We start from the raw sequence: 23,066 nt of genomic DNA on the forward strand, positions 1-23,066 counted from the left end.
CAGCTGCCTGTCACCCCTGTAGAGGAACACTGATCTAAGAAATGAAGCCATCCAGGTCACCAAATAGCAAATGGACAGAGCTCCTAATGGCCTCATGAGAGTCTGTCAGAGCGTTTCTGTGACACACACACATATCCCTGAACATGCCAGCAACATTGTTGAGGGCCCTTACATGAGCCTCAGAAATTTCATCAGCTTTATAGCTTGCAAGACCAGAAAAAGGTAGACATCCATGCCTCCCCCCCACCAAAAAAAAACTTTTGAAAAGGCTGGAAAGACAGGCAGATCTCAGTAAGTTCAAGGCCAGCCTGGTCTTCCAGGACAGCGAGGACTGTTACACAGAGAAACCCTGTTTGGGGGAGAGGGGAACTTTTAAAAGGACCAATGAGACATTGGTGTGCAAAAGCTCTTGCCACTCAAGTCCAAGGACCTGGGTTGGATCCTAGAATCCATAGTAAACAGAGGACACATGACTGAAAGTTGTCCTCTGCTCTCCACAAACAGACTACAGTATGCATGCATGCACACACGTGCACACACACGAAATAAATGGTGAAATTAAAATTTACTAAGATTTTCAGGAAGAAAAATACAGTGTTACTTCCAGTAATCGTTTCCCTTTTCCCCTGGGGTCCTGGGACAAGGCAGGCCTGGTCACATGTCTACACGTCCATAGAGGCAGCCCTGTTGGGACTGAGTTTTCCCTCAGGGAAATTCCCAAGGCCTTCCTGGCCTGTCCCCACGCCCCGTGTGGCAAGTCCTCTTGCAGATACGGTAATGAGCTCTGTCGGTTGTGGGAATGCGGCCTTTGGACACGCAGAAAGTGGGTGCCGCTGGATACTGCAGTGGCCTTGGCCCTCATCCCTGCGGGACCTGGCTGACCTCCTCCCTTCCACAGGGACTGTACAACCAGACCGTGGAGGCGATGGACCACATGCTCCAGTGCTTCATGATGCAGAACCCCACAACCAATGAGCTGTACTTCCTGTTGTCGGTGAGGGCTGCTGGCAGCGGCAGGGAGGGGATGGGGGGGGGGGAGGCAGGGATGCACAGCTCTGGCCTGAGAGTCCCAGAGAGGGCCCTCCACAGGACGCAAGACCTGGCCAGTAGACTTCCTATGCCTAGAGGTTTGGAGCATCTGGAGGGGACAAGGAGGCCTAGCCAGAAAAGGATCTGTTGAAGTGGCTTCCCCTACCACCTGTGCCCATACCACAGTGTCCCCCAGGGGCATGAATCCCACAAACTCCCTCATCTGCCCCCTAGGTATCCATGGGAGGGAGACCACTCAGCAGATGGTGAAGGCCTAGTAGCAGGGCCTAGATCCAGTGGAGAGGCCCGGTCCATCAGGCCAGAGGTCAGGGCCAACGGGAGTTCCTACAGAGCCCTGAATAAAAACTTTAGCCATCCCTGAGAGGAGAAGGACCCACAAGAGGAGCCTGGAGCCAATCAGAGGCAGGAGCCAGCTCAGTAGGTCAGAGTAGAGGTAACCCTGCCCACTAGAGCCTGGAAGGTGAGTGGTTATGGTGAGGCTCAGCCACGCAAGAAGCTAAGAGCAGAAGCAGGATCACCAAGCCCTGTGGTGCACAGGTGGAAGTCAGGAGGGAGAACACAGGCAAAGGAACCCCCCAAGAGAGCATGACAATCTAGGAATGTGTCCAAGCGGCAATGGCTTCTACCAGCGGAAGCCACGGTGAATTCCTCACCCATTCCTGGGTTACTCTATCTCCAAATATCCTGTGTCTAGATCAGCTGACCACACAGCCCCTCAGCCATGCAGGGGTCTGAAATCAGTACCCACCCTCTGCCAGAGGCAACTGCATCCCTGCTTGTGCGCACAGCAGAAGGTTGTAGAAAGGGGCATCCATAACACAGTAGGCTGAGAGCTTATGGGGAAGGGAATATTTCTTCTGCCCACGAAGTGACCAGTCCTGAAGGGTAGCTCTAGAGACAAGGACTGAACAAGAAAAGCTGGACCAAGGAGCCTTGCTGAGGGGTGGGCATAGACGGCCATCTCTGGGCATCTGGCACAACGCTTGACTACACCCACCCTGCAGCACCTGTATGTCTGGCTGGCATCAGAGAAGGCTCACGAGCGACAACGGGCTGTGCACAGATGCACGATCCTCTTCAAATTCCTGAACTATAAACGATGCCTAGACGTAAGTGCCATCTCCGCAGCTCCTCACCTCCCCAGCTCCTTGCCTCTCCAGCTCCTCTCTCCCCAGCTCCTCTCTCCCCCAGCTCCTCTCTCCCCCAGCTCCTTGCCTCCCCAGCTCCTCACTTCCCCAGTTCCTCTCTCCCCCAGTTCCTCGCCTCCCCAACTCTTCGCCTTCCCAACTCCCTAATCATATACCTTCAAGGTGTATGAACATCCTACTATCCGACTGAGCTCCATGAAAAGGGAGTCTAAAAGATATCCCTTTTTGTTGTGGTTCTTTTATTTTTAATGGAGTAAATAACTTTTTTAAAAAATTAATTTTCTGGAATTGAGCCAAAAAAAAAAACCCACTCCATAATGAAAATAAATCACATTTTAATGTGATCAGGCACTGCTGTGGGGTCTGGGGAAAGGGCTCAGCAGTCAAAAACACAGGCAGGCAGCTCTCACAAGAGTTCCTGGCATCCACCTGGTGACTCTTACAATCCTCCATAACTCCAGTTCCATGGGGCCAGGCACCCTCTTCTGGCCTCTGTTAGCACCACACACACGGCACACAAATATACATGCAGGCAAAACACTCATGCACATAAAAGATGAAAGGAAGGGAAATCTTTTTTTAAAATGTAACTATGGTCCACAGGGTGGCTACGTATTTTGTAAATAGTTTTATTGACTCCAGAATTGAGATCAGGATAAGAGAAGCCAGAGAGCCGGGCTGTGTTGGTGCACACATTTAATCCCAGCACTCAGGAGGCAGAGGCAGGCAGATTTCTGTGAGTTCGAGGCCAGCCTGGTCTACAGAGTGAGTTCCAGGACAGCCAGGGCTTCACAAAAAAAAAAAAAAACCCGTCTGGATAAACCAAGAGAGAACTGGCGGGAGGGGAGCCAGATAGTATCCTACGAGGTCACAGCTGGATCCTGTCCTAAGACCTCAACACTCTGTTCCTCCAGGAGTTTTCTGCGGTTTTTGTTGTTGTTGCTGTTTGTTTTGAGGGTTTGTTTTCATTTTTTGTTGTTTTTTATTATATAATCCCATTCTTTTTTTCTTGATTACCAAGTTTTGGAGTCAAGTCCTTATATTTTTCCTAACCCCGGCCGTGCTACGCAATTAAAGGGATCCTCTGGTGGAGGCCATTCTGAGTGCATGAGTAGCCATAGGATGCTGAAGGTAGGCACCATCAAACTGTGCTCCCTACGTAGATCAAGGAGCCCTTCAGAAGGATGGGGCAGCTGGTGGCCATGCTGGGGATCCTGTGCCAGGACGCAGACAGAACCATCCAGGGCTTCAGTTTAGAAGCCATGGGCCATCTCTATCAGCTTCTGATGTACCACAAAGGTGAGTGTTCTCCACACCACAGCCCACTGGCCCCTCCCTACCTCAGCCTGGGTGGACTTATTCCAGCACTCCTGAACGCCACCTTTCCCCAAGTTCACCCTCAGCCCAACCTTGATTTCAACCTTGACTTCAGCCATAACCTTCTAGTAACAAACCACCAAACACAAATACACACAGGCCCGCCTCCAGTCACTAATGCACCCAGCCTGACTCCTGCTCTGTCCTACATAAACCCCAGCCCACTCTACCCTGCCCTCATCTCTGCCTGCCCTGACCAGCAGGAGAAGTTCCAGAGGTGGAGAGAGAGCTCCTTCAGGAATTCCCTCAGCCTGATGTCATTGGAACTGCCCTCTGGAGCAGTGGAGACCAGAAGGACACTCTTCTGATCCCCCAGAATATGGCATCCAAAAATGACAGAATCTTCTTCATGGACAGCAACCAAGTTATAAAGGTCAAAGCCTTTAGTCTTTCTGGATGGATGGGTGGTAGGTGGGTGGATGGATGGATGGGTGGGTGGATGGGGTGGGGGATGGTGGATGGGGGTGGGTGGGTGGAGGTGGGGGGTGGATGGGGGTGGGTGGGTGGGTGGATGGATGTATAGATGGGTGGATGGATGGGTAGGTGGATGGATGGATGGATGGATGGATGGATGGATGGATGGGTAGGTGGGTAGATGTATGGGTGGGTGGGTGGATGGATACATAGCCAGAGCAGACTGCCACATCTGTGGGTGGCAATAAACACATTCTTTTCTAAGTTGTTGAAGGGGGACCAGGCAGAGTGGAGGGACACTGGGACACACTAGGCTATGTGTACCTTGGACAGGAGCCTTCGTAGGTTTTCTCAAAATCCCTTTCTCAAGTTTTTCCAACCTTCTCTAGGTTGTTTTCCCATTTACCGCTCTCCCACCCCATCACACCGAGGTGTGAACTGTGTGATCCCCAGAAGCCGCTACCTGAGGCTGTGAGCTAGGGACTTCCATTAGCTGGTGGCCCATACTAAAGTGGCATCTGAGCTGGGAGTTCAGGAAGTCTGTGAGGTGTGAGCTCTTGCTTGCTCAGGTTGGGTTGAACTTTGGCTAAGAATGACCCCTGTGATTGGCATACTTGCCGGTCCTTGTGAGACCTAGCCTTCCACTTCTCAGCAGAGTCCATGTGGGGCCTGGTGGTTTAACTGGCCTTCAGTAAGCAGCCATGACATCCTACATAAACAGAAGACAGAAAAGTGGGGTGCATGGCTAGTGAGTGCCCCAGCAAGACTTTGGTCTGATCCCATGGACTCCAGAACACAGCAGCTACAGTGAGCTGTCTGAGTATTAGGCCCCTTAGAAGTTTCATACAGACTCTCTCAGTCCTTGGGGCCAGCACCTCCATGGGCCTGCCTAAAATGAAGGAAATCTCAGTTAGCTGTAGTTTGTATCACAGAACCTGGGCTGGGGGCAGAAGCAAGGCAAGGAGGGATGAGCTCCACTGGCCACCAGCCCAGCAAGCTCCAGAAGAAAGGGGAGCCACTGGGAAGCTTAGAGTCCAAGGTCTGGAGAGAAGCAACCTGCTCTCCATCCATGGGGGAGGCACAGAGGAGTAGGAATGGGAGGATCTGCTGACTTTGAGATGGAGACCTTGGAGAATTCCAAAGGAGAGCAGATATTCTGGGCCTCAATTCCCATCCCACGTCTGTACAGGACTCCTCAGGTGGTCCTGGTGTGCACTACACATTTATCACCGTCCTCTTCATCTTTACCAGCAGGTATCACTATCACCATCATCACTAATACCCCCATCATCATCGCTATCATCATCATGCCATCGTCCCCACCCCTACCCTCACCACCATCATCACTAATACCTACAACCTCACCAACATTCACTATCACCACTCCCGTTGTTATCACTAATACCCCATCATCACCATCATTCCCATCATTATCATCACCACCATCACTATCATTGCCACCTCCATCATCCCCACATCATCACTCCTGCCTCCCACACCTGCCGTAATCACCATCACCCTTATCCTCACTCACCCTTGCCATCACCACCGTCAACCCACCATCTCACGCTTACTCATGGCCTTGGTTGACACTCAACTTCACAGGCGTCTCTCTCTCTCTCCTGTGCCTGTAGTACTCTGGGCCCTGAGCAGCTCACCACTATCCACTATTCTAATTTGAACTTTCTGTAAGGTTGAGTGTGGTCTACATCTGTGCAGATCAAAGAAGCTGCTGGCCCCATGTAACTGCTGAGCTCCTGGCGTGAAGCTAAGGCTGCCAAAGAACTGAAGTTTTAGTTTTACCAAATTAAATATTGATAGGTTTAAGTATATCATGGATCTAAACTACTGAGTGGCGGGGATATTATAGTGAACAGCCAGTCTTTCCAGAAGTTTCTGTCTGTGTGTGATCTAGCCCAGCTTTACCCTCCAGGGTGCTAGGGAGGGCGAAAACATAGAAACTTAGACTTACCACCTGAATCCAAGAACAAGCCAATGTTGGCTGGGAAAAAGAGTCCTATGTCTACTCAGAGCTAGGCACCAAAAACCGTCCTTCCTGTTCCTAGGCATTGACTGAGGCAGAGAGATGTGGAAGATTGTGTACTAGGCCCACATAAGAGAGCCTAGAGGAGTGGTGCCTAGATATTTGGGGAGTCTGACAAAGAAGAAGGGTTAAAGATGACAGACACAGGGGTTTGGCATGATAAGCTAACAGGCTCTCCACGCTCACAGGAGATCACGGGTCATCTTGAAATGGCAGAGCTGACTGATCTCATCTGGACAACCATCGATGGCTTGGGCTCTACCAGTCCTTCCTGGGTGCAGGCATCTTCCAATATGCTTTTCCTTGTCATCCAGGAGCATGGGGACAACCTGGCAACTGTGAGGGGTTGGGGCCTCATCCAGGGCCAGGGAGGAGAGGGGAAGAGTTGAGGACTAGGTCACAGGCAGCATCTAGGGACCTTCTTTAGAACAAAATGGAGAAGACTGGGATCCCACACAGGCAGCAAACAACCCAATTAGTGGGTGGATGGATGGATGGATGGGTGGTGGGTGGGTGGATGGATGTATAGATAGATAGATAGATAGATAGATAGATAGATAGATAGACAGACAGGCAGGTGGATGGATGATGGATGGACAGATGGCAGATGGATGGGCAGGTGGACGGATGGATGGGCGGGTGGACGGATGGATGGGCGGGTGGATGGATGGATGGGCGGATGGATGGATGGATGGATGGATGAATAAATAGATGGACAGGCGGACACAGGGGTGACTCAAGGGAGACTTTGTGGTCCTGGTGACAATTGCAGGGTCATGGGGTAAATATACATTGATCAAGTATAGCTACGGACCATAGAGGAATGAGGTGACATGGGGGAAAACATACCAGAACTTGTAGAGCTTGTGGTCTCTTGGGTGACAACATACAGACAGAGGTGGGCAGAATGGCCCAGTAGGGGCAGAGAGAAAGTGATGAATCCTACAGAGTGAGAACGGTGCCCCAGCAGGAGACAGCTGATGCCAACTTCTCCAAATGCCTCAGGCAGCCCTATTGGGACATCCCTTCAGGCAAGGTGTGCAGTGCAGGTGGGCTCTCCCCTTCAGAGCCCTCCCACTACTCCCCGAACAGGTGGGTAAAATGAGCAAGGCCATCCACCACCACCTCTGTGCCATCCAACTGCCCCAAGCCAAGAACAATGTCCTGCATGTCATCAGCCTCCTGGCCCGGAACCACATCCCAGAGCTGGTGGCTGCCTTCCTGGACTTTTCCACTCCCCTGGACAGGTACCTAGCCCTACTCTCCCCATGGATCCCATTACCTACCCTTCATCCTTCCTCAAGCCAGGGTCACAGCTTCTACCCTCCTGTTTGTCCATCACAGTCCACAGGAACCCAGAGTGCTTAGCGTAGGGAGGGGGTTAGCACCTCTGTTCATTTAGGCTTGCCTCCGGTAGGCATTCCACAGAAATGTCTGCCCCACACTCCACTACCCATGCTAAGCGGTCCCTAATTCCCGAGTGCTCCTGGCGGGACCCCATTCCTCAATGTGGACCCTTCTGACTTGTTCTGCTCTTCATTCTCTTCTTCCTGCTGAGCCTCCTGCCCACTCAGGTGGACCTGCCTCTTCTCCCATACCCCTGGACCCCCAGCTCTGGGGATAGACCAGGGTTCTTGGTACTTTTCATGTCCCTCTTTCCCCCAAATCCCACCTCTGGATCCCATATCCTCAGTCTACAGCACCCACCATTCATTCATGACCTGGCACGAGTCACCCCGCACTTTTTGATGGTATAGCATCTGCTCAAAGATAGACTCTGCTTTCTCCCCTTTCCAGACTAGAAACCCCCTCTGCCCCTCATCTGCTTGAATCTCTTATTCTCTCCAAGATCCAGCAAGCCTTTACCTAGTGGGGTCCTGCCTACCTTCTCCACCCCTGCTCCCACACATATCCTCCCCCTCCCCCTGTCCTCACCCAGTTCCCAGGTCAGATTCCACCAATCAGTCCCACCTGGCAAACCCAGCTCCTTGCCCTGGGTGCTGTCTTTGGCCCCACCTGCTCTGGGAACTCTGGAAACCTAGGAGAGAGCTCTTCCAGAGCCTAGAGTCTTCTCGGTGGAGAATTCTCACCTCGGCAGGGAGGTGTCCTGTTTGCATGAGCAATTCCTATTTCCCTTGTGTTCACATACAAATGCTGCTCTTTCAGCTCTGAACTTTCTGGTTCCTTTAAGATACTGTGTTGAGCAGGAGGTGGTGGTGCGTGCCTTTCATCCCAGCACTCTGAGAGGCAGAGGTCGGTCTCTGTGACTTCAAGGCCAGCCTGGTCTATAGGGCGAGTTCCAGGACAGGCTCCAAAGCTACAGAGAAAACCTGTCTCGCCAAAGGTTACATTTTATTTTGTGAAAGTCAGAGGACTACTTGTTGGAGTCAGTTTTCTCCTTGGCTGTCTGAGTTCTGGAGCTAGAATGCAGTATCGTGTTGTGGGCCAGTGCCTTTACCTGCTGAGCCATACAGATGGCCCAAGTTTTACCTTCTTCATAAATTACATGGTCATGTGGCCTAGATGATTTTTTTTCTCTCTCTCTCTCTTTGAAACCTAGGTCTTTTACTAGGTGAGGTACTCCAGCCTAATTTTCCCATGCAACTGTGCATCTTTGACTATGTAAGCAAGTCTTTTCGTTCTTATTTCTGGGACGTTTACTTGACTGTGTTTAAATGTGGTCTCTGCTCAGGTCGTGGTCTCTGGTCTGATTCTACTTTCCTCCTGCCTCCCTCTTCATGGTCACACCTACTGATGCTCCTGGATTTTCCCTAAACTCACTGTCCTCCTCATTATCCCTCTTCTGCCTTGCCCAAATGTCCCTTATTAAATCTTCATCTGAGTTGTACCTCTCGTGGCCAGCCTTTGATTTTTTTTCTCATTTCCAAGGTTTTTTATGTGTGTAATACATACATATGTATATGATGTACATGTAGAGACCCAGAGCTGACACTGAGCCTTCACTGAGGCAGGGTTTCACAGTTTACACCAGAGTTCACTGATGTGGCTAGTCTCTGCCTTCCAAGGGCTGGAACTGCAGGTGGGCTGCCATGCCCACCTGGCATTTATGTGAGTTCTGGGGATCTGAACTCTGGTCCTTATACTGGCAAAGTAGGCTCCTTAAACCACCATCTCCCAGGCTTGAAAGTTTAGTTTGCTTGCTTGCTTGCTTGTTTTTAAGACAAGTCTTGCCAGGCTGGCCTTGAACTCCTCCTCCTCTGCCTCAGTCCTTGAGTTCTAGGATAACCTAGCTATCCTCTCTTTTTTTTTCTTCCTTCCTTCCTTCCTTCCTTCCTTCCTTTCTATTTCTTCCCTGAGTTCAGCCAATTCTTTTCAGGTCATACTGAAGATTTGTCCTTTCTTGAGCATATGCAAGGTGGTTGGGTCTCTAAGCACTTGCTTGCTGTGGGGTGAGGAGTCCAGGTTTCCTCTGTAGAACTAGCACTCTGAAGCCATCTTCACTTTGTTGACTCATAGGTTCTAGTATCTGCAGATAATCTGTAGAGCTGTTTGTCTTGGTGTTCTATTGCTGTGAAGAGATGCCATGACCAAGGCAACTCTTAAAAAATAAAGCATTTAAGTGGGAGGCTTGCTTACAGTTTCAGAGGGTTAGTCCATTATCAACATGGTGGCATCATGGGAGCAGGTGGCAGGCAAGTGTGGGACTGGAGAAGTAGCTGAGAGCTACATCCTGATCCACAGGTCAAGAGAGAGACTGACACTGGGCCTGGCTTGGGCTTTTAGACGTCAAAGCCCATCCCCAGTGACACACTTCCTCTAACACAGACACATCTCCCAATCCTTCTCAAGAAGTGTCACTCCCTGATGATCAAGCATTCAAATATGTGAGCCTATAGGGGCCATTCTTAGTCAAATTGCCACACTGTTCATTTTGGAGCTGCTGGAATGTTTCGTGGGCTTTCAAGTCCAACGGCTCCATCTTCTGTCAGTACAGCTGAGAGCTGGGCCATCTCAAAGACTTCGGGATTGGTGATAGGCCAGCACATATGCCCTCTAGTTCTTTGGGTTCCTTTTTCTCTTCTTTGACAGGAATGTTTCCCTCTTTCCTTTTCACCACCAAGTCTCCTCCCCTCTTCCTCTTCCTCCTCTTCAACCCTTCCTCCTCCTCTTCTTTTCTTCCATCTGACTCCTCTTCCTCCTCCCTAGTCCTCTCCTCTCCCTTCTTCCTCCCAAAGCTTTGCATTTGAAGATGACAAAGTGTTTAACTCCTTCCCTGTGTCCTCTGAGGTTGGGCAATTAGTGAGAGCCAGTAATGAGGAATAAGGACGAATAGAGTAAGACATGCAGACAGACACTCCTCAGCACTGCTGGTGAAGGGAGGTGCTCTGGCCTCCCAGAGTGCTCTCTCCTCTGGTGTATTTTAAGACTTCAAGGGGATTAATCTTCCTGAAGGTGACTTTGGCCCAATCTGAGCTTTCATTTGCCCTGTGTCCTCTTTCCAAAGGTTTCGCTTATCCGCTTCTGTCTAAGGCAGAGCCATGAGGTGGAGGGTGGAGCTTGCCCACCAGGGCTGGTATGTTTTCTCTTTACTCCCAGTGAAGGGACCACGGTTGCACTGCTCCCTCCCGGCTCTGTGCTATCTCTCAAAGAATCTGGGAAAGTGCAGATCTCCACAAGCAGCACTCCCCACCCCCCACCCCCACCACTGCCTAGTAGGGTTCCATCTCACTGCCGGAGTTTATACCTTCCTGGTCCCAAGCACTGTCCCCATGATAACAGTTACAGAACCTGAGTGTGCTGCACACCAATGGAGCCTCTCATGACTAGATTTCTCTGGATTGATATTGGCTTCTACCAGTCACCTGGGCACCGTCATTTGTGATGGTTTTAAACATAAAAGTCCTGCTGGACAATTTGAGGGCTGCATTGGTGGTGGGAATTTAAATATCAAAATAGGCTTACGGTTCAGATTCCCAGGACAGCACCCACCCAGGGTGCTGAAGTGGGGAAAGGAGAGGGGTTCCTCTTTTTTTCTCCACAGGGCAGAGATCTGTTTGCGTACTGCTTCCTTTTTTTTCTACCCTAAACTATGCACATAACGCTATGGAGAGATCACCTATTAGGTGCCCCTCATGGACAACCTTCATTTAAAAAAAAAAAAAGAAAGAAACTGCATATCCTAGCTAGATGTGGTGGTGGATGCCTAGAATCCCAGCACTCAAAAGGCTGAGACAGGAGGATTACAACTCTAAGGAGAGTCTGTGTACAGACCCTGTCTCTGAAGGAAAAACAAATCGCCACCTTGCCTCGGGAAAAGAAAAAAAAAATGTCAGGAGTAGTAAGGCAGGCACTCCCTCCTCCTCCAAGTTCAAAGACAGCCAGGTCTACGCAACAAGTTTCAGACCAGCCAGGGAGACAAGAAAGACCCTGCTTCAAAAAACGTACCATCCCAACGGTGCAATGTGTGCTGAAAGCCTAAACAGAACCATGCAATCTGGACGCTTCCAATGTCGTTCTTCTTGCCTGCCTTTGGTTTCCCTCTGGCTTCATGTTTAAATTTCATGGTGTCCCCCTGCAGCTCCCTCCTCACTGTTGCTGTGGCATTAATGCTGTGAAGGCCAAGGGTCCTCTTCACTGTAGGAGAACATTTCATTGTCCCCCACTAGAGACCTTGACAAATAGTGCATCTATGAACTTGCTGTGTGTGTCCTAACATACTCAAGGACTGGATTTCCCATGTTGTGGGGAGTGTGTGTGTGCGCATGCACATGTACGTATGCATGTACATGTGTGTTATCAGGGACAGTGCACCTAGAAAAGGAAGCTGTGTTGTGTCCCACCTCCATGGAGGGTGGGGGGCATTTCCCAATGTGTCCCGCCCCAGGGACAGACTGCTATTCTCTGAGTATCCCTCTCGCTTCACAGCTTCACCAGTGCGCAGCACCTGCATTTTAACCAATCATCCACATTTTAGCCAATTTGGTGGGTGCTGTTCACCCTATGTTCATCGTTACTTCCATGATTGAGCTTGACACTTTCCTGATTCATTTTTCTTTCATGTATGTGTGTGCAAACATGTGCATGCATGTTTGCATGGGCAGATGTGTGTGAATGACCATAAATGTGGAAGATGGAGGTTCATGTCTGGAATCATCTTCAATCGCTCTTCTACCTTATCCATTGAACCAGCATCTCTCAGTCAAGCCGAGAGCTCACTGACATGGCTAATCTCGTTAGAGCCAGCTTACTCTGGGGACCCTCTTTCTGTCTCAGCCTTTGGGGGCTGGAATTACTGATGGATCACTATACCCACCTGGCATCTCTGTGGTTTCTGGAGATCAAAATTCTGGGCCTCACACTTGCCTGGCAAACACTTAACCACTGAGCTGTTTCCCATCTTCCACTTCTTGCCATTTGGCAGTGAGACAACTATACAAAAGCCTGGTTTCCCACTGGCTGTCCCTCTTTTATAATATACAATATGGGACTCTTTCCCGAAAGCTGGACATGGTCCCTTCTTGCCTGCAATGTTAGGAATATCTTCTCCCATGCAGCAGCTGCTTTCTCACCCCTGACACATCCTCTGGTGAGCAGGTACCAATTCACACATCCTCAAGCACTGTCATCTTTTCTGTTGCCATTTTTTTTTTTGTTTTTTTTTTATTCTGATTTTTTTTTTGTTTTTTTGGGTTTTTTTTTTTTTGTTTTTTTTTTTTTTTGGTTTTTCGAGACAGGGTTTCTCTGTGGCTTTGGAGCCTGTCCTGGGACTAGCTCTGTAGACCAGGCTGGTCTCGAACTCACAGAGATCCGCCTGCCTCTGCCTCCCGTGTGCTGGGATTAAAGGTGTATGCCACCACACCCCTGTTATGCGCTGTCTTATAAGGATCTCTTAATGGTCTTCAAGTTGACCTCTCCAGCCCATCTGGAATGATTCGTGTATGATGCAAATATGGTCCCAGAATGCCGGCTCACCCCTCTCCCTGCTCAGCATCCCTCACAAATCAAGCACTTCCTGTCCTCAAGGGGCTCTACTTCTCCACCCCCCAGGACAACACTCAGAGTTCTAATTCTGACAGCTTTGCAACAGTTGTCCTCTACAGAGCAGCCTCCCCTCTGACTTTCCAAGAATGTCTTCTCTACTCTTGGCCCTCTGCACATCCACAAAACACTTAAGAGTCAAGAGCCCAAAAGGCCTTTCTTCTTTTCCACCTTTGATGGCTGTTTTTACTTGAGTGTTCAGAAGCACTCAGCACTATGTGAGGGGGCTGGAGAGATGTCTCAGGGCTTAAGAGCATTTGCTGCTATTTTGGAGGACTACAGTTTGGCTCCCAGCACCAATGTTAGAGTGGCTCACAACCACCTATAGCCCCAGCTCCAGAAGACCTGACACCTTCTTCTGTCCCTCCTTGGCTACATAGACACAGATACATACACTCACACACATGCACACTGCTGCAGAATTTGAGTTCACACTGCCCAGTCTTTAGACTGCTCAAACCCTAGCCTAACCACACCAATTCCTTTGGTTGGTATTGCAACTTTGACTTCTAATATTTTCACACTTTCATTTCAGACTTGTCTTTTTCTTTATTTTTCAACATGCATGTGTGCGCGTGTGTGTGTGTGCGCATGCAGGCAGGCGCCTGTTGAGTTTAGAAAAAGGTATATCATCACCTGACTCTGGAGTTATGAGTGTTGTGAGAGGCCCGATGTAGGTGCTGGGAATGCAACTTAGGTCATCAGTAAGAGCAAGGACTCTTGACCATGGATTCATCTCTCCAGCACCCAGACATGTCCATTGTAGACAGAATTTTATCAAGTTTGTCATAGCCAGTCTTTGTTGGAGTACATGTTCTATTTGTGTGCACTGTAACTGTCAATGTGTTTGGGATTGGCTTTTCTACCCTTACTCTTTCCATCATTGTGTTTGGGATTGACTTTTCTACTCTTAGTCTTTCCATCAATGTGTGCGGATTGACTTTTCTACCCTTACTCTTTCCATCAGTGTGTTCGGGATTGACTTTGCTATCCTTACTCTTTCCAGACAAGTAAAGGAGCTTCAAAGTCCTCGTGTGAACTGCTACAGCCCTGGACTAATGCCTATACTCTCCCCTGGGTATTGCACATTTTTTTCCTCTATGCTAAAAACACGTGTCGTAACTTCATTCTTATGGCTGGGCAGTGTTCCCCTGCGTGTACTCTATGGTGGGTGCATATACATCACTGTGTGTCCATCCACATTTGGCTCATCAGTTCATCTGGTGGGAGACACCTAGGTGGTTTACACCTTTTTTCTGCATGAGTTATTTGCTGTCAACACTGGCAAACAAGAATTCCCCCTCTTTGCATCCCCAGCTCCCACATCCATGGGGTCAGAATATTTCTCCAGAAACACTACGCCTATGCTGACCCCACACAGGCTCATGACTGCTTGCATGGAATCTACCTCCTAATATGTCCATATAATGACAGTGAAGGTTAAAGGCTACCTGAAAAGGGGTGCGTGTAGGGTATATGCAAAGAGCTCACCATGTTATACAAGGAACTTGTGCCGCGTTTATTTTGATTTGGATTGGATTTTTGAGACAGGGTTGCACTGTAGCCTAGACTGGTCTAGAACCCACTGTGTATCCCAGACTAAACTCACACCCTTGCAATCCTCCTGTTTCAGCCTCCCGAGTTCTGGAATGACAGGCCTAGGCCACCATGCCCAGCTAGAGCATCCCCAGATTTTCATACCCAAGGGAGCCCCTGAAACCAACCCCCTGCTGCCAGCGTGGGGCAACTGTGTACGTTTGCTCTGTTCTCTGACTTTGGGGGTGCCTGCATTTAGTGAAGGCACAGGCTGTGTGGCAGCATCACATCAACCACCCCCCCCCCCAGGAACTGCTCCAGCTTTCCAGAGCAGTTCTGACTCTTTACACCTCCCCCAGCAGCACACAGAGTCCAGTTTCTCCACATCCTCGCCCAGGCTTGTGCTCTTCACTCCTTGGAACTTGCCATCACAGTGGGAGTGAAGTAAAATGAACTGGTTCCCACTGGTGCCCACATCATCCATGTGATTCTTCCATGGCCATGCATCTCTCTTTCTTGAGAAGGTCTCTTGGTCTGTGGATTCTGGCTGTGTCTCTCTTACTCCCTGCCCCCACTCCTCCCAAGCCTGCTTAGCTCTAGCGCTCCCAGGGTAGCTGAGAGGAAGCTGCTCTTACCAACAGCTTCATGGGACTGGGGCCATGCCCAACTTGGTTAGCTGTCGGCCTTCAGGCTTTCATCCTGCACATGTGGGTACCATTGCTTCCTAGGTTTTCCTCCCTCCTTTTCCCACCCCACTTTCGTCTTGCCCTCAGCATCCTCCTCACTTAGTGTCAGACATATCCGCTGTCACCACTAGGCTGTCACCCCTAAGACATCAAAGATTTTTGTCAATTCTGCATGTCTTGCTCTCCTGAATGTTGCTTCAAGATGCTCAGCACAAAGGAGCAGCTGAGGAAGCAGCAGCCCCAGGGAGCAGATGGAATGACCCTCCAAGCTCTCAGAGACTTGGGCAGACTCCCTCTAGCTCTTGATGCTGCCATCCTGTGGCCACTCTGTAGAACACTCTGGGATCTTCTGTGCCCACCAGCTGAGACTGGCATGATGCCCTTAAAGGTGGCCCCCTCGGGTCTGCCTTGCCACTTAGGTGGCCACTCAACTAAGTCCTTCTTGTCTTGTCCCCAAAGAGCCCTTTCCACCCAACACTAAAGCCCTGAGGACACTAGGGCAAGACTCAGAAAACATCATTGTTTCCTCTCAGGGCAGCTCTTACTTGTGCTCCCTGCCTCGGGCCTCAGATGGCTGCAGGGCCAGTGCCCAGATACCAGACAGGGCCGTGATCTGAGTAAGCCTTTCTCTGCAGGTCTCAGCATCCAACTCCCTTCAAAGTAAATACAAGGCCACCCTGCCCTTCACTAGGGCCCGAGGCACAGGGCCTACTAGCCAAGTCCAGCAGGCATGAGCCGCAGCATGGTGCTCACAGCACCCCCTCTGCCCACAGCCATGTCTTTTGCCTGTGGAAGGCCCTGGGAGCCGAAGAGCCTGCAAGCCATTTGGTTCTCACTGTGCTGATGGCTTGGCTGCAGAAGAGGCCTCTGCCCTCAGATGCCAGCGACAGCAGTTCCTGTCCCAAGGAGAAGCCTTACTTGCGTTCATTGGCCGTGAGTCTCTCGCCCCATCCCTGGCGGGCAGCTGTGTGAGCACATGAGTCAGTGTGCCAGGTTGAGGAGGGCTGAGACACAGTCCACTGCCTATCTGGAGGAGAAGGTATGGGGCAGCCCAACCCACAGACAGACTCCACACTCTGTGGCCCCAGGCTCAGTTCCCAATGACCAGGGCCAGAACTCTGAGCCCTCAGCAAGTAAGTCAGGAGTGGCTGCCTGTAGGACTGCTAAAGAGACTTAGGGAGGCAGCCTTGGAGGGGCGGGACCTCTGGCAATGCACAAACGGAAGCCTAGCATTTGGGGCTCCAAGCCATGCCCCATATTGGGATCATAGACTTCTGGACAAGTCATAGGATTGGCAGCAACTCTGTCCCTGCAGGTCCCTCTCTCCAGTTTCTCCACCAGCCTACACCATATCTGCAAACCCTGGGACAGGACACCTGATTGCTAAGGTGGCCATGTCTACACCTGGAAAGGCAGCAGCTGTGCCAAACTCTATGTAACACTTTCTTAGACAGAGTCCTGACCTCCAAGCCCTCTCAAGTGATAGCCCAGATATCTTCTGGAAGATGGCTGCTTCCCCACACCCAAATCCTCCCTAGATAGATAATGACTTACAGACATAGTGCTGAGAACATAGGAGGTGCTTAGGTTGGGGTGCACTGGTTAGGAAGCATGGGTTGGGGAGCACAGGCTGGAATGCGCCAACTGCTGATGCACCTGCTGATGGCTCTAGAGCATCAGATAAAGAGCACAGGCTGGGGCACACCATCTGGGGAGCACCAGCGAGATGAGAGCAGCAAGTCCAGAGGCTCTAATGGAGGGTGCACAGGTGACATAAGCCAGCACAGGTCAAATGACATTGCCTGGACACGTATGGTCTTGAGCCATCAGAACAGGGGGGAGAAGTGTGTTTGAGTGTGGGTTTTGGCTAAACACCCCTGGCCGGGAATCCCAACACTTCAGATCCAAACCCGCTCCACTCCAACAGGCCATGTACACAATCCACGAGCTACAGTTCGCAAGAGAGTTCAAGAAAGCCGTGCGGCATGCCTTTCCCCAGCTGTTCCTGGCCCTTCTGGCGCAAATGCATTATATCCTGGAGCTGGACCAACCCACAGAGCCTGAGCAAGAGCAGAAAGCCCAAGAAGTAGCCATGCCAAGTCCTCAGAGGTGAGCCCAAGGCTTCATGGACAGCTAACTGCAGGCCTTACACACACCTATAGGAACCTCCAGGACAAAGTTAGCTTCCTGCCCAGGGAACAACACACACACACACACACACACACACACACACACACACACAATGTGGAGGTTGCTTAGATAGCAGGATCTGATCCTTCAGTTCAGAGGTCAGATTCTTTGGTAGATCAGAAGTCTAAATTCAGAGGGTCTGCAGCCTTACCCCTATTACTTCCCTAGCTTCGGCTGTTCCCAGGATATGTCTGTAGCTTAAAGCTGCATGACCTTAATCTCTGTTTCCAACATCCTATAATACTGTCCTCTGCCTGTGTCTAAAGGTCCACTTCATATAAGGACACCAACCACTGAGTCTGGGCCACCCTAATAACTGCATCTCAACCTGATGGCATCCGCACAGTTGGTGGGAGGGTAGTGGGGCGTAGCTCCAACATATCTTTCCAAAAGGGACAATTATAGTCATGATCCCAAATGCCATTCATGACCAGGATAGCAACCAGAACAAATGATCCCCCAAACAGGTATGTGCCTGCTTTCTTTGTCCCCCTAGGGTATCTGGCTCCACAGACACAGGGACAAAAAGGGGTCCCTGAAAACAGCTACCCAGTTATGACACAGGGTACATTTTTTAAGGAGGGATTTTCAAGACACAGTTTCTCTATGTAGTCCTGGCTGTCCTGGAACTCTCTCTTTAGACCAGGCTGGCCTCGAACTCAGAGATCCACCTGCATCTGCCTCCTGAGTGCTAGGATTAAAGGCATGTGCCATCACCGGCAGGGGACTTCTTGATCCATGTGCTCCTCGCAATGGGCCTAGGACATAGCCATCCCCCCACATCATGCACACGGGACAGCAGTGGTTCATGGTGGCTCTGACATTCCTCTAGCCAAGAGGCACTGAGCTGGACCACAGATGACCATCCAGCCCTCTCTCATCATAGCCAATGCTGTGGCTACCAAAGTGGGCCATTGCTTGTCTCCGGGTAATGTCATGGATACTAATGTCCCACCCACCAACCCACCTGGCCAGGATGTGAGGGGCATCCCATCCTGCCACAGGAGGGGCCCACTGCCTTGGGCTTCCCTTGCACCTGGTCACATGTCCCCAAATCCAATAAGCGTGTCTTCAGAAGCCACCGGGGCTCACTCTTTTCATTTGTTTGTGTGATGGTGTGCTTCAGCAATTTGTCAGTCTTAACAGCCCTCCCCAAGGCACAGCACAGGGAAAGAAATGTCACTTCTCAGATTGCTTCTGAATTCCAATATGCACGAAATCTCTTTTTTATTCACATCAACCATGCAAAATGCATGAATCTTCCCTAATAAGCTAATAAAACACTCTCCTCCCAGAGCTCAGCAAGGTGGGGAAGAATGCAAAGATGACTGCCTCCTCCCTTCTGCTTCTCCGCCCTCCCCACTCTTCCCCAGAGCCAAAACATTAGGGGCTGACTGACCCATTCGTGAGACATGTCATATTTCTATTCCAACTCACTCTTCATCCTCACTCTCATCCTGGCCTCAGTGTTGACCTTTACCCTTCTGGGCCAAGGGACAAAGCCTAGTAATAGGAGAAGAGAAGCAAGAAGAGCACTCTAGACTCAGCACTCAGCACCACACCTGAACCAGGAGGACCCTGAGTTCAAGGCCAGCCTCAGAAAGAGTTTGAGGCCAGCCTGAGCTACATAGTAAGATCTTATCTTTAAATAAAAAATAAAACTAAATGGAGGAGAAAGAGTCTCACATTCATCAGGGTGGGTACAGCCACAAACAGAACAGGAGTGCTTGGTAAAGATGTGGACGGAAAAACAGCCAGGCAGTGGGGGCACATGCCTTTAGTTTTGGCACTCGGGAAGCAGAGGTAGGCAGATCTCTGAGTTTGAGGCCAGCCTGGTCTACAGAGCAAGCTCCAGGACATCCAGGGCTACACAGATAAACCTTATCTTGAATAAAAACAAACAAACAAAGGTGGGGGGAGATGCAGGAAAACAAAGAGCCTTGCCCAGTAACAGCCAGATGTGAGATGGGGCAGCTCAGAAAGGATGACTATGGCATGTGCTTGTCGTGCCAGTACTTAGGGAGCCGAGGCAGAAGGATCACGAGTACCGGGGCCAGCCTGGGATATACAGAGAATGTATCTCCAGAGAAGAAGGGGAGGGGAGTGCCTGGAGAATATCCATGTGGCCCAGCAATCCCACTTCTGCTCTGGGTTTTCTCCTGGAATCAGGCAGAGATACCCAACAGTGCGCATATCAGCTAATGATCATCTCTCTGAAGTCCTGTCTGTGGCCATGAGGACAAATCAACCATGAAGAATAAGCTGTCACCACGGGCCCAAGGTGCCCCAAGACTAGAAGATTCCAAAATGTCTGAACAAAATGCCCTCTCACCCCCTTCCCCTTCTGAAAGCCGTCATCTCTCAGTGGCTGTGAGCAGTGACTCGGAAGACGTTGCCTCTTTTTATTGCCAGCTTGGGGGGGGGGGGGGGTGAGAGCTCAGCCATCGCGGCATGGCAAGCCCATGTGTCAGGCTCGTGCACTCCCAGCAACTAATGGCAAGGAGCAGCCAGATGGTCAAGGAGCCAGGCCACCCTGAGCTCCATGGACCTGCATTCCCAGCTTTCTACCTGTGTTCAGTACCACTGAATACACTTGGACTGAGGCCCCTCACAGATACCCCACACTTAGCAAACACCAGGTCGTTTTTCATGGACACAGGACAGAGGAGCCTTGGGTATGGAAATAAACCCTCTGAACTTCCACAACGCCACACACCCTAGCTCACCTCCCTCCCAAGTGCTCCTTGCTCATGTTTCTTTGCCCATATTTAAATATCTGCATCCTTCAAGGACACATCTTGGACCCTTCCCACCCTAGGTCATGGGAGACCCTAGAGCCCAAGATTTCCCAGAGCTCTCTCTAGCCCCAAACAGCTGCTGAGCAACTAAGAACTCCCGCCTACTGTGAACACATGACTGTCTCCTGCTCTGGTGGTTTGAATGAGAATGGTTCCCATAGTACTCAGACATTTGAAAGCTTGGTCCCCAGTTGGTAGAACTGTTTGGGAAGGATTGGGAGGTGCAACCTTATTGGAGGAGGTGTGTCATAGGGGGTGGACTTTGAGGTTTCAAAATCCCAAGCCCTTCCCAGTCCTCTCTCTCTCTCTCTCTCTCTCTCTCTCTCTCTCTCTCTCTCTCTCTCTCTCTCTCTCTCTGCCTCCTGCTTGTGGATCAGATGTAAGTGTTCAGTTACTACCCCAGCACCATGCCTGCCGGCCTGCTGCCATACCCCCAGCCATGATAGCCATGGAATCTATCAACACTATGGGACCATGAGCCCCCTGATTAAATGTTTTTTTGGTTTGTTTGGGGGGGTTGTTTTGGTTTGGTTTGGGTGTGGTTTTTTTTCAATACGGGGTTTCTCTGTAGCTTTGGAGCCTGTCCTGGAGTTAGCTCTTGTAGAACAGGCTGGCTTCAAACTCACAGTCCACCTGCCTCTGCCTCCTGAGTGCAGGGATTAAAGGCATGCGCCACCACCACCCGGCTTAAATGCTTTCTTTTGTAAGTAACCTTGGTCATGGCGTTTTGTCATGGCAATAGAAAAGTAACTAAGACACTCACCCCAGCAGGACCTAGTGTGCTTTGCTGTGTCCTTGTGCCCTGCACACTCTGCCTCACCCTGGCCCTTAGGCCAGGAGGCAGGCTCCAGAGCCAACACAGCCTGGGACCCCATCCCAAGAACAGGAGAAGGCTCGGGTGGCATCTGCCACTCTGGATAGACCCTGCCTTTCTGCTTGGCTGTAGCACATCACTGGAGGCCCTGAAGAGTCTGCTGTCCACCACAGGACACTGGCATGACTTTGCTCACCTGGAACTGCAGAGTGCCTGGGAGCACTTCACATCCATCAACACCTACCCCCAGGCCGTGGGCCTCCTTGCCAGGTACTAATGGGACAAGGGAGGGGAGGCTGGGCCAATGAAACCACAGTGAGCAGGCCCTGAGCACTGTGCCTCACTTGAGGCCACCCTGGGCAGCCTAGAGGCAGCACCTCTTGGGTCTACATATGCTTACAGTACCCTGGAGCACAAGAGGCATGGGCTACACTCCCAGGCACATGAACTCAAAGTGTGCAGGTGCAGAATCCTCCCCCAGTCCCACCCTGTCCTGGGACCTCAGGAACAAAGGCTATCTCAAAGGCTATCTGTTCCTCCTCTGCCTTCCCCGTGCATATAGCCCAGGCCTGGCACGTGGGAGAAGAACACACAGAGACACATGCCTGCTCCATCACACTGGGCTGTACCTAGCTGCCCAACCTGGCCAGCCTGGGAGGTGGTAGCAGGTACACTCAGGGGCAGTGACCACAAAACCAGGCCCCGCCCCCAGGGCCATGGTGCAGAATCACTGCAAACAGATCAAGGCAGTTCTCAGCTACTTATTGCCCGGCCTGCAGAGCCAGCAGGAGCGAGAAAGGAAGACAGCCATCCTGGTCCTCATTGAGGTAGGGTGGGGAGGGTGGGGTGGGGGGAGCAGTGGGCCCCAGGTAGTCTGTGTCCCACCCTCTGGCTTCCTCAAACCAAGACAAGATGCCCACCTGACTCACCCCGTGGGGACAGCTGCCCAGACTGACCCCTTCCAGCTCTGCAGGGGCCTCCTCTCAAGACCTTCAGCCTACAGCCTTGGGGACCTGTCTTTTCACCCTACCCTGCCCACGATGACCCAAGCAAAGTTGAGGATCCCTGGGTATGGACTCGGCAGATCATACTCAAACATGGCCTTGTTCTGCTCATATGTAACTCCGGGTCCCCACCCACTCCCACCCTAGAACCGTGAGCTACATACAGGGTAATGGTTCAACAAGGGCTGGGATGTGGCCACTTCACCACCGTGGGCTCTGGCACAAGCAGAGCTTCAAAGGAAGGGTCGTTTCCATAACTGGCATCAGCTACTAGGTCTCTAAGCTGAGAGGGGGCCTTATGTCTCCTTCCAATCCACTGGAAAGATTTGAGAGCTGCCCTTCCTGGGGTCCTGTTTCCCTATGTCCCATGAGCGTCTATGGGTACAAGTTAGCTCCAAGCTCGCTAAATAACTTCCCTAGGCCTCAGCTTCCTCAGCCATACATAGAAAGGTTTGGCCACTGAAGTTTTAAATACTTGCTAATCCTGATACCCTGGGCATGCTAGTCAACCATCCTCCCCTAAGCCCACAACAAAGACACAGGCTGCCCAGGAGAGAGTGCCAAGCCTGAGCCACTTATTCTCCGGGGCCCCCAGTTCCTCTATAGCCCTGCCCTGTTGGAGGTGATTTCTAAACAGGCTGCGCTGACGGTACTGGCCCAAAGCCTCCAGGACACCAGCCCCGAGATCCGTGTGGCCAGCCTGCAGGGCCTTGGAAACATACTCTTCCACGCAGAGAAGGTGAGGGCCAGAGTGCCATGTAGCTGCAAGTGTCGGGTGGGCAAGATCCAGTGGGCTGGAACCCTGGCTCTGTCACCTGGGACACACTCTAGGAGAGGACACCCATGTTCCCCAGGAACATGGCTCCTCACCCTGAGAAGGGATGGACCCTCTTGCACAACCCAGAGGCCCACTGAAAAACCAGGCAGACAGAACCCTTCACCTGGCACAGAGAGAACACCCCTTGAGAATCATGTACCCCTTATCCCCCCAATTCTCCATTTCCAA

General features: G+C 51.0%; 1 protein-coding gene across 1 annotated transcript in view; it reads left to right on the plus strand.

Annotated features, from left to right (window-relative positions):
• LOC121461327 (maestro heat-like repeat family member 5) overlaps window positions 1-23,066 on the plus strand; it is a 75,083-nt gene that overhangs the window by 48,788 nt on the left and 3,229 nt on the right. Inside the window, exons 14-24 of the mRNA XM_041672345.1 lie at window positions 899-994; window positions 2,055-2,159; window positions 3,362-3,497; window positions 3,779-3,948; window positions 6,222-6,371; window positions 7,126-7,280; window positions 16,028-16,187; window positions 17,182-17,362; window positions 21,182-21,326; window positions 21,769-21,883; window positions 22,656-22,799. Coding sequence (XP_041528279.1) covers window positions 899-994; window positions 2,055-2,159; window positions 3,362-3,497; window positions 3,779-3,948; window positions 6,222-6,371; window positions 7,126-7,280; window positions 16,028-16,187; window positions 17,182-17,362; window positions 21,182-21,326; window positions 21,769-21,883; window positions 22,656-22,799 — 1,557 coding nt within the window. The remainder of the gene's footprint in view (window positions 1-898; window positions 995-2,054; window positions 2,160-3,361; window positions 3,498-3,778; window positions 3,949-6,221; window positions 6,372-7,125; window positions 7,281-16,027; window positions 16,188-17,181; window positions 17,363-21,181; window positions 21,327-21,768; window positions 21,884-22,655; window positions 22,800-23,066) is intronic.

Source organism: Microtus oregoni, unplaced genomic scaffold (assembly GCF_018167655.1).
Source record: "Microtus oregoni isolate MIOR12 unplaced genomic scaffold, Mior012 000022F_ref0000154, whole genome shotgun sequence".
Lineage (NCBI taxonomy): Eukaryota > Metazoa > Chordata > Mammalia > Rodentia > Cricetidae > Microtus > Microtus oregoni.